At 35.2% G+C, this 12612-nt stretch overlaps 1 protein-coding gene across 1 annotated transcript; it reads right to left on the bottom strand.

Annotated features, from left to right (window-relative positions):
• Nucleotides 1-3267: 3267 nt before the first annotated feature.
• On the bottom strand, nucleotides 3268-6824 carry LOC149559491 (glutamate receptor 2.9-like). The gene is made up of 6 exons (XM_089828410.1): nucleotides 6581-6824; nucleotides 5166-6454; nucleotides 4545-4828; nucleotides 4424-4455; nucleotides 3828-4198; nucleotides 3268-3585 (listed from the first exon to the last, which is right to left on the bottom strand). Exons 1-6 carry the CDS (start codon nucleotides 6816-6818, stop codon nucleotides 3268-3270), a joined length of 2532 nt encoding a protein of 843 aa, XP_089684536.1. The 5' UTR covers nucleotides 6819-6824.
• Nucleotides 6825-12612: the final 5788 nt, after the last annotated feature.

The raw sequence follows: 12612 nt of genomic DNA, 5'->3' as shown, positions 1-12612 counted from the left end.
GTCTCTTCCTAGACCTTCTAGGGTTCTTTCCTCTTGACCCCTAACCCTTTCAAAACTCACTCTTCTTTTCTCCTTCATGTTAGAAATAGGAAATTATGAGGGGGGGAGAATCAATATTTCACAAACTTTTACCCAACTATGGATATCGATCTTATAATCTTAAAACATGGACATGTGAATAAACTAAAAAGTAAACATAGAAGTAACACAATGCAACTCATTACACCATTATTTGTTAACTAGGGAAATCCTAGCCAAGGAAAAACCCTACTAGGGATGGTACCCATAAAATGATCCACTAATCAAAAGTATCTTGTAAAAGATATTGACCTAGTTAGGAGTCTTTTACATATGTATAGTGTATCAATCCTCGTTAGAGGACTAGGCCTTGTTAGAAGCCACAACCCTATTAGGAATTTTTTACTACAATTACAAAATATATGCAAGATGAGATCACTACCCAAACATGGAATATACAATAATATATTGTACACCAAAAGTATAGATACAAAAACCTCTTGCTAGTGTTGATATCTTCAATATATTATTTCACATTTGTAGCTCATTGTACAATCTTTGCACATACTGCCTCGTACTGCTCTTAGCATCAAATTCGAATTACATAAAAATAGAATTTTGATGTCATAAAAATCATGAAACTTTGCATCAAAAGATCGGTCTGTTATGCTAAGTAACTATGTCCTATCGACCTTCATACCATCATGCATGTCAAAATGCAAAATTATTTTTTTCTCATTTAGGGTTAACATTTAACATGTTGTACCTAGATTTGGTTAAGTAATTGTTTTTCTAAACAAATTTACATTCCCTAACATAAAATATTCAATTCCTTATCGCTATCCAATTCTTCCTATGCCTACATGCAATCACTAAATCATCAATATCTTTGTTTGTAAAACTCATAATAAATTGTCCACTTGGGTACAAAATCTTGACACTCTATACTATCACTAGGTAACTATGCACATGCCAATATGTTATGTGTGAACTACACAAATCAAAACTATGTATATACTGATAGATAAAATATGTGATACTTCAACAGTTTTCTAAGTCATCAAACCAAAACTATAACTCCATAATATGTTGACTTCGTACAAGTAATATGTTTCCATAAATGAAAACTCCAAACTTTCTACCTAGCCAAATTGCCAAAAATCTCCCACTAATTGAGGGAAAAATATGGGAAAATTGGCTAAGTCCCAAAAATTCAAAATTATGAAGTTCATAACATTGTCTCTACAAAATTTTAAAATGTGGATCATTTTCTATTTATATACCATATTTACATCCATGTATCTCCTTATCTCCTTATTAAAGTATTACTCCCTCTTACTCTATACTCTACCTTATATGTCCTTTTACATATTAACATAAACCATTTTGGATAAAAACACTCCCCCTTTGACATCAACAACAAAGGTGGGTCAAAAACTACATACAAATCAAAAACTTTGGTTCTACCTTTCTTTTTCTTCATGCTAATGAATTTTGTAGCAATGCAATACAATAATAATAAAATGTTATTTAGGATAAGTAGTCCTTCATTCCATGATCCTTTGATTTAATCTAACACTATTAGAAGTGTGCACAATCCATTGGATGCTACTTCTATTTTTTGGAAGCTTGGATAGTTGAATTGTTCAAATGATGTTTTTGCCTTAAAGAAATCATGTAGTTGTTTCTAAATTGGGTCTATCTTTAAAAATAGGTGCTCTCTTAATAAAGAGAACCTCTACAATATTTTCTCTCTACTTCTCTCCATTATTCTCCTCTCACCATGAATTTTTTTGGTCCTTTAATCCAATTGAATCACTTGAGCATCTACATTCTTTAGCTCACTGATTACATTTTTCAACTCATCTTTCTTTCCCTTGATTTGCACTATGAAGGTGTTCATATATACTCAAATGCTAGTGCACGTTCCTCACGAAATTCTTTTCCTTTATATAAACATCTTTTTGGTTACTTGATGCACATATCCAAGTAAGCTAAGTAACTTTTAACATTTTCACATACTTTTATAAACATGTTCGCATCATACTCTATATGTGCTTTGACTGTGGAGGTTTTGCAATGATTATCAAATTCCTCTAAATGTTTTCTTCCTTTCTCTATGGGTTATCCTCATTTATCTAAATGTTCATTAAAATCTCCATTTCTACTATCATCTTCTCAAGCATCTCTTAAGTTTCCTTTATTCCTTTTTCTCTTTTCAATAATTCTACTTGTAGTCAAAATTGATAATTTACTAAGCATTTCAATCTTAAGCTCCCCTACTACTACTAGTGGTGTAGAAATCATCATGTTTGCAATCAAAGTTTCTTGTGTCGATTTGGATGAACTTGTTGTATCTTTGCATGTGTCTCTAATTGGAGTGATCAACTAATTTTCATCATTTTGTTTCTCTACCTCAACTTCTTGCTCACTCAGAATTGTCTCTACTTTTGTCTCTATGTGCTTCAGTTTTAGTATGTGCATCAAGATGGTTCATGAGTAATTGTCTTCGAACTAGCTTGGAACTTCTTATCCACTCTTGGTGCTCGACCCTCAAGCTAGGAAGGAACTTCTTCTTCCTCGTTATTTTCATCATTATGTCATGGTTCTACTAATGTTTCTTAGCTTCTTAGCCACTCTGGCCATTGTACTATTGGCTGCCCTATCGGTGTCTCCTTTGTTTCAGAACCTAAGGATTCTATTGTTTCAATAGTTGTTTGAATGTGAAGAAGAACTCACTCCCTTCTTCTTTTACAATGTTATTTTGGTACTCCTATTTAGGCTTTCCCTTTTTATTTTGATGATTGTCTAAAGGGTTAGGATGTTTCTTGCCCACCCTCTCTTGCAGTGTGAGTTTTGGTCTACTATGTTTGGACAAGGGCCTCTATGCCTTATTCTTTTAGTTTTTTTCTCTATCAGTACTCCTCATGTTGATTATTGGTGGTCTTTGTGTCGTTGTTGACATGTTATTGTCTATTGGTCTTTATATTTGTAAAAGGGTCAATCCCCTTATTTATTTTCTTGCTATTTTCAAAAATAATGTTTATATCTCAAATAATTCATACTTGATTTCTATCATTCATTAATTCATAATGTCAAATTTTTTTCTTGGATATTCAAAGGAGAATTAGAATAACACTTTTCTTTATTTGATTATATGATATTTATTTAAACTATGGAATTTGTATTCAAAAGGTAGTTGTTTGTCAGTGACATTTTTATTGTGTACAAATAGTATAAAACCTATTCTCAATATATATATTTTACAAAAGCTTTGATATATTTCCACATACTAAGCTCTTGTCCCAAAGAGGTGAAATCTTTGGTGAAATTATTTCGTGCTTGAAAAAGGAATATGATCATAGCCAAAGATGATACCATTCCTGTGATTATGTAGAGTTCTTGGAAGCTTCTCAAATAAATCTTTGAATAATTTGGAGAGTCAAGACACGTATTGGTAGAACCTTTGAAATATTTGTCTTCAGTGTCTTGAATCCAACCGCTATCTGAAAGGTTTAAAATTGCCAAAGAAAAGTCTTGTACAAGGGGAGAACCTTTGGGAAAAACCTACATCAGAGACAACAAAAACATATATTCTTTCAAATAGTGATAAAAAATCAAATAAATTAACTAACCATTTTTTATTTCACACCATTTAAAAATCAAAATTCATTTTTTAACAACTCAAAATAAACTAATTATTCAACTCTATAATTTTATATATATATATGATTTTTATTCGCTATTTGACTTTTGAATATATATAATGTATAACTAAAATAATATAAAATTGAGAAGAAAAAACTTACAAACCCAAAGCCTTCACAACGATATGTACGCCCTATTATTGAATAACCACATCGGCCAGAAAGGAAAGCGCGAACATATGGGATCTCATCTATAATCGCATCAACACCTCCATTCTTTGCCCCTTTTAACAAAGCTTTTTCAAAATCCCTACGTTCCAATTGTTTTTTTGCCATTTTCAAATTGTCCTTTAGAAAACTACCAACAAATGGGCCATGGTAGCCCACTTTGTAATTATCATTTATGACAGGCGCAATTTGCTCAACAGTAAGTCTAGATGCAAGATTCGCTGTGTAGCTGGCTGTTAAGATGAATGCTACAAACAACCAAACTAGAACTACTATTCGGCTCATGCTATTGTGGATTCTCTCTTCTGCAAAATATAGGGTAGAATATGTAATATGCAAAACTTTGGCCACCCTTAAACATTGCATACTAAAAAATATATTCATCTTTAAAAAAGTAAGTCAACTTTGACTATTTAATACTTTTAGTTTAGAAATCAAGCCTTAGTATATATGTTTAAGCCATACACAAAATTTTATTAAATTTGAACAAGAAAAACATGGTGAGAACTGAGTATAAAGGAGATGCTTACGGTGAGTGAAAAACACAGCACATAACGCAAACCTGGGAGAATATATTAGTATAACTTAGGTTATAATCATATATGATGAAATGAAAGAAGCAAGTGAGAAAGTAAGGATAAAACACAATACCATAACAAAGCGACTACTTGGTTAGGAGGACTTTCTGAGAAGTCGGGATTTATCTTATGCTCCATAAGCCATATCACAAATCCTGTATATGAAATGAACACAACTGTTGTAACCCATAGTGCTGGAGTAAATGGTTGTAAGAATGTCCAGCCATTGTTAGCTTCCTCCCTTGTGGTTGTACGAGCTACGATCACCAACCCAGTTTGTGTGAATGGTTGTGTGAAATCAACAATTTCAGTCCGATTTGCTCTGATTGTAACGTCACCCACGACTGCATCATATTTCTGCCCACACAAAGGTAGATATAAAAATTTGCAACTCTCTAGATGGTACGGTCATTCTTGAACATCACACACTAAGGAGAAAATTAAGCATGGGAAAAATAAGTCAAGATTGACTATTCAACACTTTTAGTCTTGGAATGAAGCTTACTTTGTGATGTTGGTAGTATTCAAATGGCCTACATTACACACTAAGACTTGAATCCTATGCTAAAAGTGTTAAATAGTCAAAGATGACTTAACTTTTCTAAACATAATTTTTTCCTTAATAAATAAAGATGGCTGGAAATACTCTTCCGAAATAGTAATTAGTGTGGAAAAATAAAGGGGAAAAACATACCTTGAGATACACTAGGCGGACGAGCTCATCATAGGTTCTGTTTCTCCAATCTAGAGGAATGAAATCGTACTGCAGTTGATAGTCAAGATTTTTCACAACGGCATGGAATACATTGATGATGAACCCAGTGATTGTACTTGTATTGCTATCTGAGTCAACCGTAACGTCGTATAATTGCTCCCAGTCGGTCACAGGTACCGCGATCTTCAGCCTAATCGGACTTACCCAATAGCGAGGAATGGTTGAAATCCCACCTGGCCATATCACCAATCGAAGCCCCTCACTCCCAAAAGATGATGTTTTGAACAACTTTGAGGAATTCAATGTCCAATATCCAACTATCTGATAGCTTTTCCCCACCACATTCACTATCTCATAAGTATTGTCGTACAATTCCCCATCGTAAAACTTAACAGGCCCGCTTAAACCAACGAGATCTGTTGAAAAAATCTCCTCCAACAACTCCCTGCCTTGCTGGAATACCTTGATTTTGGTATCTGCCATTATTGCAAGAGGGTTTGAGGATTTGAGAAAACTTAACCTTTCCATCTTTTCGATTGCTCTACTTATCACTTGCACCGTGTCATAGGCCAACAACCCCTTTGCATTGAGCTCCGTGTTTTTCATGTTGGGATTCTCGAGTCTGAACTGTCGTTCCCACCTTTGGGTGAAATCAATTATCTTTTCTGAACTTGGAATTTGTGTTTTGACACCAAGGAGGCCTTGCATGGATGGCATTGTAGAAGAATTCAGCGCATAATCCCACACACTGGTAAACTCTTGGGTTGTGATCCAGACATAACCAGCCTCCGTCATTCCCATCTCATGTGCCTCTGTTAGTAGATTCATGCTCAGACCACAAGTGGCGTGAACAACAAAAATACTTGATTTTATTGTCTTGAGGTTATAGAGCTCTTCCCTGATTGTTTGCTTCTCTGCAGTTGAAGGAATCATCGATGCATAGACGATTTGAGTGTCCACATCTCGAAGGGCATCTCCTAAAGCGGAGAGAGCCCCCGAAGAAAAATCATCATCCGAGTGGAGAAATGCAATGTTTCTCCAACCGTAATGATTAACCATAGCTGCAACGGCTTTCATCTGAACGCGATCAGAATGCGCCATGCGAACAAAACAAGGGAATCTGTGGCTGGAAAAGGCGGGACTTGTGATAGACAAAGACATAATCGGCACGTTGGCGGCCTCTGCAAATTCTGATACAAATGGGGCACTCTCAGATGTTTGTGTTGTTTCAATTATTGCCACTACTTCTTCACCCAAAAGACCAAGAGCTGCATTCATCCCAGAAAATTGAATTTCAGTAAACCAAATTCTTGAATTAAATTGGGAAGGAAAGAAGGCATAAAAAACTACACTAAATGATTAAACGTTCTTGGTAGAGAATTTAGTGAAAATACCCGCGGAAGCGATTTGAAGTGGTGTTTGCGCCTCTCGAAGGTGAAGAAGCATTTGAGTTCCGTTGAGTAGGTGGGATTGATGTTTGTTTACGTCATCTAACGCCAACTTTAGAGCAGTCTTTGCTATCTTTCCCGAATAAGAAGTGGAATCGACAATCACCCCGACATTGATCACACTCTCTGTTTGAACTGCAAGATGTACACTCGCAGCCATTAAAATGCATAGAAGCGCAACCATTTTGAGACTTCTCTTCATCTGTCATTCTAATTCCTTACTTGTGTTTATCATTCTTTTCTATTAAATATATCTCAGACTGCTTCGCGGAAGGAGACTTCAAATGTCTTCCAAATCGAATTGACTTGACTTGCGCAGCTTATCATTACAAATATATCTGTCAAATCATTCGATTCAATATATAACTATTTCAGGTTCCTTCACCGAAAGAGCGAAATCGAATCGAGTTGACTCTACGGCCTTATTATTATTGTCAATATATTCTTCCACAATTCATGCGGAAAACGGAGACTTATCATTGCAGGTAAAAAACAGTGGAACAGGTTAATCTCCAGATAAAATCTATTAAGGAGAAAATAAAGTCAATTTTTTTGTTTTTTTACAAGGTAGTAATAAAATAAAGTCAATTTTTTGTTTTTTTACAAGGTAGTAATAAAATAAAGTTAATTTTTTATTTTTTTACAAAGTAGTAATTTTTTTCCAAGTTTTTTGTAGTTTTAGACTACAAAATATGCAGATAATGAAAATCAAATGCTAAAATTTTCAGAAAAATCCAATGATGTTTTCGATTTTTTGAAAATTAGTTAACTGTACATTTGTTTGTCTGAAGGATAGCCACGTCCTAAAACAATTATATAGAAATTGGAAGATTTTTTCCACATTTTCTCTCTCTATCTCTTTTTGTTTCTCCCCTAATTTAGAGAAAATGGATAAAATATAAAACGTAAATACATATAGTATACAGAGATTTATTAATAATTAATTTTATTATAAATAAAAATCACACAGTTAAACAAAAGATAAGAGCTTAGCATGAAATTAAAGAAGATTAAAGTATATGAAATCTTTTGTCAGAGCAATTTGCCGAATATGTTTGCTCGATAATTTAGGAACACTATATGCTCAAAAGTAAAAGGACTTTGAGTTATGATAAAAACGACTAAGTTGTGCATATATGAATTTTGAGTGAAAATAATTTCTTGATTGAGATTAAATAATCAAGGTCAAAGCTAGCGGATATATGCTTCCTCCCAACTTATGGTATGGTGTCAAATGCAATCAGGTGAGTTGAAGGAGAGGTTGAGGACTAAACGAAAATTAAAATAATTAGAAGATCATTTTGTGTAACTAGGGGACAAGATCCATGTGATAGTTATGATGGGAGGAGTTGACATTGACTTAATCAAACTTAGTGGAGAGGATCGAGATGAGATTATAAAATACTAAAAACATGTTAGAGAAAGATAAATAGGAACAACCTATTAATTTAGTTTTTTTTTTAAGAAGTTGGATAGGGATAAGGAGAAATGACAAAAATTAATTACTTACCATAACTTAGGTCATAAGAATAATAGAAGAGAAAAAATAAATAATACTTAAATATTAGGTTCTCATTTAATAACATAAAGTTAGAATTTAAATTAAATTGAGTAAAATGATCAACAGTACTTAACTTTAAGTGTCCACATTTTTCCTCTCTTGGGATGGTGCTATCAAACATTGGATCAATTAAACAAAATGGTGAATCTTGGCATCATTTCAAAAAAAAATTATATCAACCATCTAGGGTAAAGATTTAATGGCGTGGTTGGGTACATTGGATGGTTCTTTCTTTGTATCTATTGCCTTCAATATGAAAATTGAGGTGCTATTCCCCCTGTTAGTTTTAGGTAGCTTGGACAGCTATTCATCCTCATGTGATTAATTGGCAAATAATTGTTAGAGTTACGAAAAATAATTATTTTTTAATTAATTGTCTCCTTCTAGAAGCAACTAGTAACCTATTGGTTAGGTTGTTTTAAACGAGAAGCAACTAGAAACTTCTTGGTTGAGTTGTCTTGATCAAGAAGCAACTAGAAACCTCTTGGTTAGGTAGTATAAGAGGGGGTCAAAGGAGGCATTTGGAGAACAGAGAAAAACAAAGAACAAGAAGAAGTTGTAGAAGCATTTGTAATGTTAGCAAATGAATTTGTAGTGATAGCACATAGTCTTGCAGTGTTAGCAAGGGTGCAGTGATAGCAGTGGGGAATATCAGCAGGCGAAATTAGGAGGTTGTTTGAATTCTGCCAATGAGAGGCAAGTAATGTTGTATTGCTTGATTTGTTGAAGTTAATATATTTTCCATCTACAGAATTGGTTTTCCCTTAAGAGTTTTTCAAAGGATAATTTGTCTGAAAATATTGTGTTCTTTGTGTTCTGTATTTTTTTTTCTGTATTTTATTGGTGAAGTTGTAATTGTGTTATTTTTTAATATTAGCTATGAATTTGTTTCCAGCAGTTTAATAATCATTTACGATAGGAGATTAATAATTAGTGACTGCAATAGTGTTAATTTTCCCATGGTATCAGAGCGGTGTTAAGGGTAGAAGATTTTTCCGTAGGGAGGAAATTGTGATCTCTTTAGAATTGTTATTACTTTATTCCATAGAGATGGCTTTAGCTAGTTTGAGAGATCAAGACAGATTGGATGGTGCATCAAATTTTGGTGTCTGCAAGGCTGGAATTTCTTTATTGTTGGAAGAGAATGGTATCAAAAATTATACTACCGCTAGTATAGTTGTACCTATAGATGCTATACAGCTTGTAACATATAAGAAGGATGATGCCAAGGTGAGGAGGATTATCCTTGATGGTGTCAAGGATCATATTGTTCCACATATCATGGAGCTAGATACAACGAAGAAGATGTGGGACACCATTCTGAATCTGTACCAGAATGCTACCACTAATAGAAAGATGATTCTTAGAGAGAAGTTGAAGAATACCTAGATAAACCAGGGAGAAGACGTCACAAGTTACCTCACCAGGATTAGACTTGTCAAGGACAAGTTAGTAGCTATTGGAGATAGTCCTAGTGATGACGGGCTAGTGAAAATAGCGCTAAATGAGTTTTCTAAACAGTGGAGTATCTTTGTTCAAGTTGTCGATAGACAAGATACCTTACCCAGTTAGGATTGACTATGGACTGATTTCACTCAAGAGGAGTTCAGACTAAGTCTTGTTAATGGGGCTAACAAGAGTCAAAAAAGAGAGGTGGAATAGGAGAATGTTGCCCTAGTAGGGAAAGGGAAAGTAAAGAAAGGATCTTGCAAAGGATTGAACTCACAAAGTGAGAAAAAGAAGAAGGACCTTTCTAAGGTCATGTTCTTTGGATGTCATGAGTATGGTCACTATGTTAGTGATTGTCCAGAAAGGAAAGAGGCAAAGAAGCAGGTGGCAACTTTAGTAAGTGTAGAAGAACTCTCCAGTAGACTGGAAGATAAGTTTGCACTTATAGCTTATATGGTGAGCTCAACCTCACAGACTATCTGGTATATAAATAGTGGGGCATCATTTCATATGACAGGAGTTAGAGAGTACTTCTTCAATTATAAGGAAGAGAACACCAATATCCAGATTTCTATGGGAAACTTGTCCAAACTCAACCCAGTTGGGAAAGGGACTGTTTAGTTTCAAAGGATATAAGTACTATGTTACTTTGATCAATGATTTCTCTAAGAAGACCTGGATATACTTCTTGAAGACCAAGGATGAGGTTTTCAGTCGGTTCCAAGAGTTCAAGGCTTTAGTGGAGAACTCGATAGGAAGGAAGATAAAGGTTCTTGGGTCAGATAATGGAGGCAAGTACAAAGGAAATAACTTCTAGGAGTTTTGCACCAGGGAAGGAATCAAGAGAGTGGACTATTCCTTACAATCCATAGCAGAATGGAGTTGCTAAGAGGAAAAACCATTCTATATCAAAATTTCAGAACAGGGTTCCACACAAGGTACTAGGGAGGATGACACCAGAGGAAACTGTCACAGGTAAGAAGCCTGGTGTTATCCATTTTAGAATATTTGGGAGTTTGGCATATTGTCATATTCCAGGTAATACACGTACCAAGTTAGATCAGATTGCAGAGAAGGGGTACTTTGTTGGGTATAGTGAAACCTCAAAGGCAAATAGGATTTTTATCCTCGTGACCAGAAGAATTATTTCCAGGCGTGATGTTAAGTCAATGGAGGACAAGGCATTTAGAAGGTCCATAGATTTTCCAATAGATGATCAGAGTGAGCAACCAACAGAAGCTCCAAGGCCTAATCAAGGGCAGCAAAGCATAAGTACAGTTACTAGTACAAGTGTAGGCTCAGGTGGTGAAGTTTCATAGAGCATGGAGCAATAGGCACAATAGGAAATGCATCTAGAAGACTTAGAGGTTGATATCTCATCCTCTACAGTTGGCAGTAGGAACTACAAGGTTTAAGAGAAACAAAGGGATACTTAGGAGTTTGTGGGAGCTCATAGGAAGAGTACTAAATAGCAAAGACAACTAGCCAAGTTCAATGACTATGTGGCATTAGTTAGTTAGTTGGTAGATAGTGAACCTTTGAGCTATCAGGAGGTTGCAGAGCAGGAGGTATGGTGAGATGCTATGGTTGAGGAGTATTCCTTAATAATGCAGAATGATGTGTGGGAGGTAGTGCCTAGACCAACAGATAGAGCAGTAGTTGGATCATGTTGGATCTATAAGATAAAACATAGTGCAAATGGTAGCATTGAGAAATACAAGGCAAGGTTGATGGCCAAGGGGTTCTCTTAGAAGGGGGGAATAGACTACAAGGAGACATTTTCTCCAGTGCCTAGGTATACTTCTATACAAGCTATGATCTTGTTTGTAGCATAGATGGGATGACAGATCCATCAAATTAATGTCAAGACAACATTCCTTAATGGTAAGTTAAAGGAGGAGGTATACATAGAGAAACTAGAAGGCTTTGTAGCACATAGCAAAGAGACCCATGTGTGCAGATTGAAGAGAGAATTGTATGGACTCAAGCAAGCTCCCAGAGCATGGTATAAGTGCATTAACATATACTTGCAGAAAATGGGTTTTCTAAAGAGTGAAGCAGATGCTAACCTCTACTACTTGGTGGTTGGGGGTGAGATTCTCATTCTTGTTCTTTGTGTGGACAACTTGTTTCTTATAGGTTCACTAGGGCTCATAGAGGACTACAAAAAGGACCTTGCAAAAGAGCTTGAGATCAAGGACTTAGGAATTATGCACTACTTTCTAAGCATGGAGGTGTGGTAGACTAATGGAGAAATTTTTCTTGGTCAAGGGAAATATTGCATTGAAATCTTGAAGAGATTTGGAATGGATAATTGCAAAGCCATGTCTACACCCATGATCACGAATTGGAGGAAGGTAGATACATGTAAGGAGAAGGACGTAGATCCCACCTTATATAGATAGTTTATTGGTTCGCTTATGTATTTGGTCAATGCTAGGCCAAATATAGCATTTGTTGTAAAATATCTTAGTCAGTTCATGGTTGAACCAAAGAGAATGCATTGGACAGCGGCCAAGCATGTATTCCGTTACTTGCATGGTGCAGTTGAGTATGGGATCAAATATATTTGAGATGAAAATATCAAGTTTATAGGCTATACTAATGTAGATTGGGCAAGAAGTACAATGGACAAAATGAGCACTTCAGAGTGTTGTTTTAGTTCGAGATTAGGAGTTGTATCTTGGTTCAGCAGGAAGCAAAAATTTGTGGCTTTGAGTTCAACAGAAGCATAATACATAGTAGCTAGCATGGCGACATGTGAATCTATATTGCTTTGGAAGTTGTTAGTATCCTTTTTTGGTCAGGAGGTTGAGACTGTACTATGATACACTGTGATAATCAGAGTTACATCAAGTTGTCTAAGAATCCAGTATTTCATGATAGATGTAAACATATAGATATAAAATATCACTTCATCAGAGATTGTGTACAATGGGGGGTTGTTCAACTATAGTACATACCTACA

Source organism: Cupressus sempervirens, chromosome 5 (assembly GCF_028749045.1).
Source record: "Cupressus sempervirens isolate cs-2001-9-10 chromosome 5, ASM2874904v1, whole genome shotgun sequence".
In the NCBI taxonomy this organism is placed as follows: Eukaryota; Viridiplantae; Streptophyta; class Pinopsida; order Cupressales; family Cupressaceae; genus Cupressus; species Cupressus sempervirens.
The sequence above is the reverse complement of the archived record's forward strand: the minus strand, read 5'-3'. Positions and strand labels throughout refer to the sequence as shown.

What these genes read in the sequence shown, in the direction of transcription:
- LOC149559491 (XM_089828410.1), bottom strand. Translation starts at nt 6,818, where the DNA reads ATGGTTGCGCTTCTATGCATTTTAATGGCTGCGAGTGTACATCTTGCA. An exon ending in CAAGTAGTCGCTTTGTTATG is followed by an intron (nt 4,456 to 4,544) that starts GTATTGTGTTTT and finishes ATATTCTCCCAG; the next exon opens with GTTTGCGTTATGTGCTGTGT. An exon ending in GTTGTGAAGGCTTTGGGTTT is followed by an intron (nt 3,586 to 3,827) that starts GTAAGTTTTTTC and finishes TCTCTGATGTAG; the next exon opens with GTTTTTCCCAAAGGTTCTCC.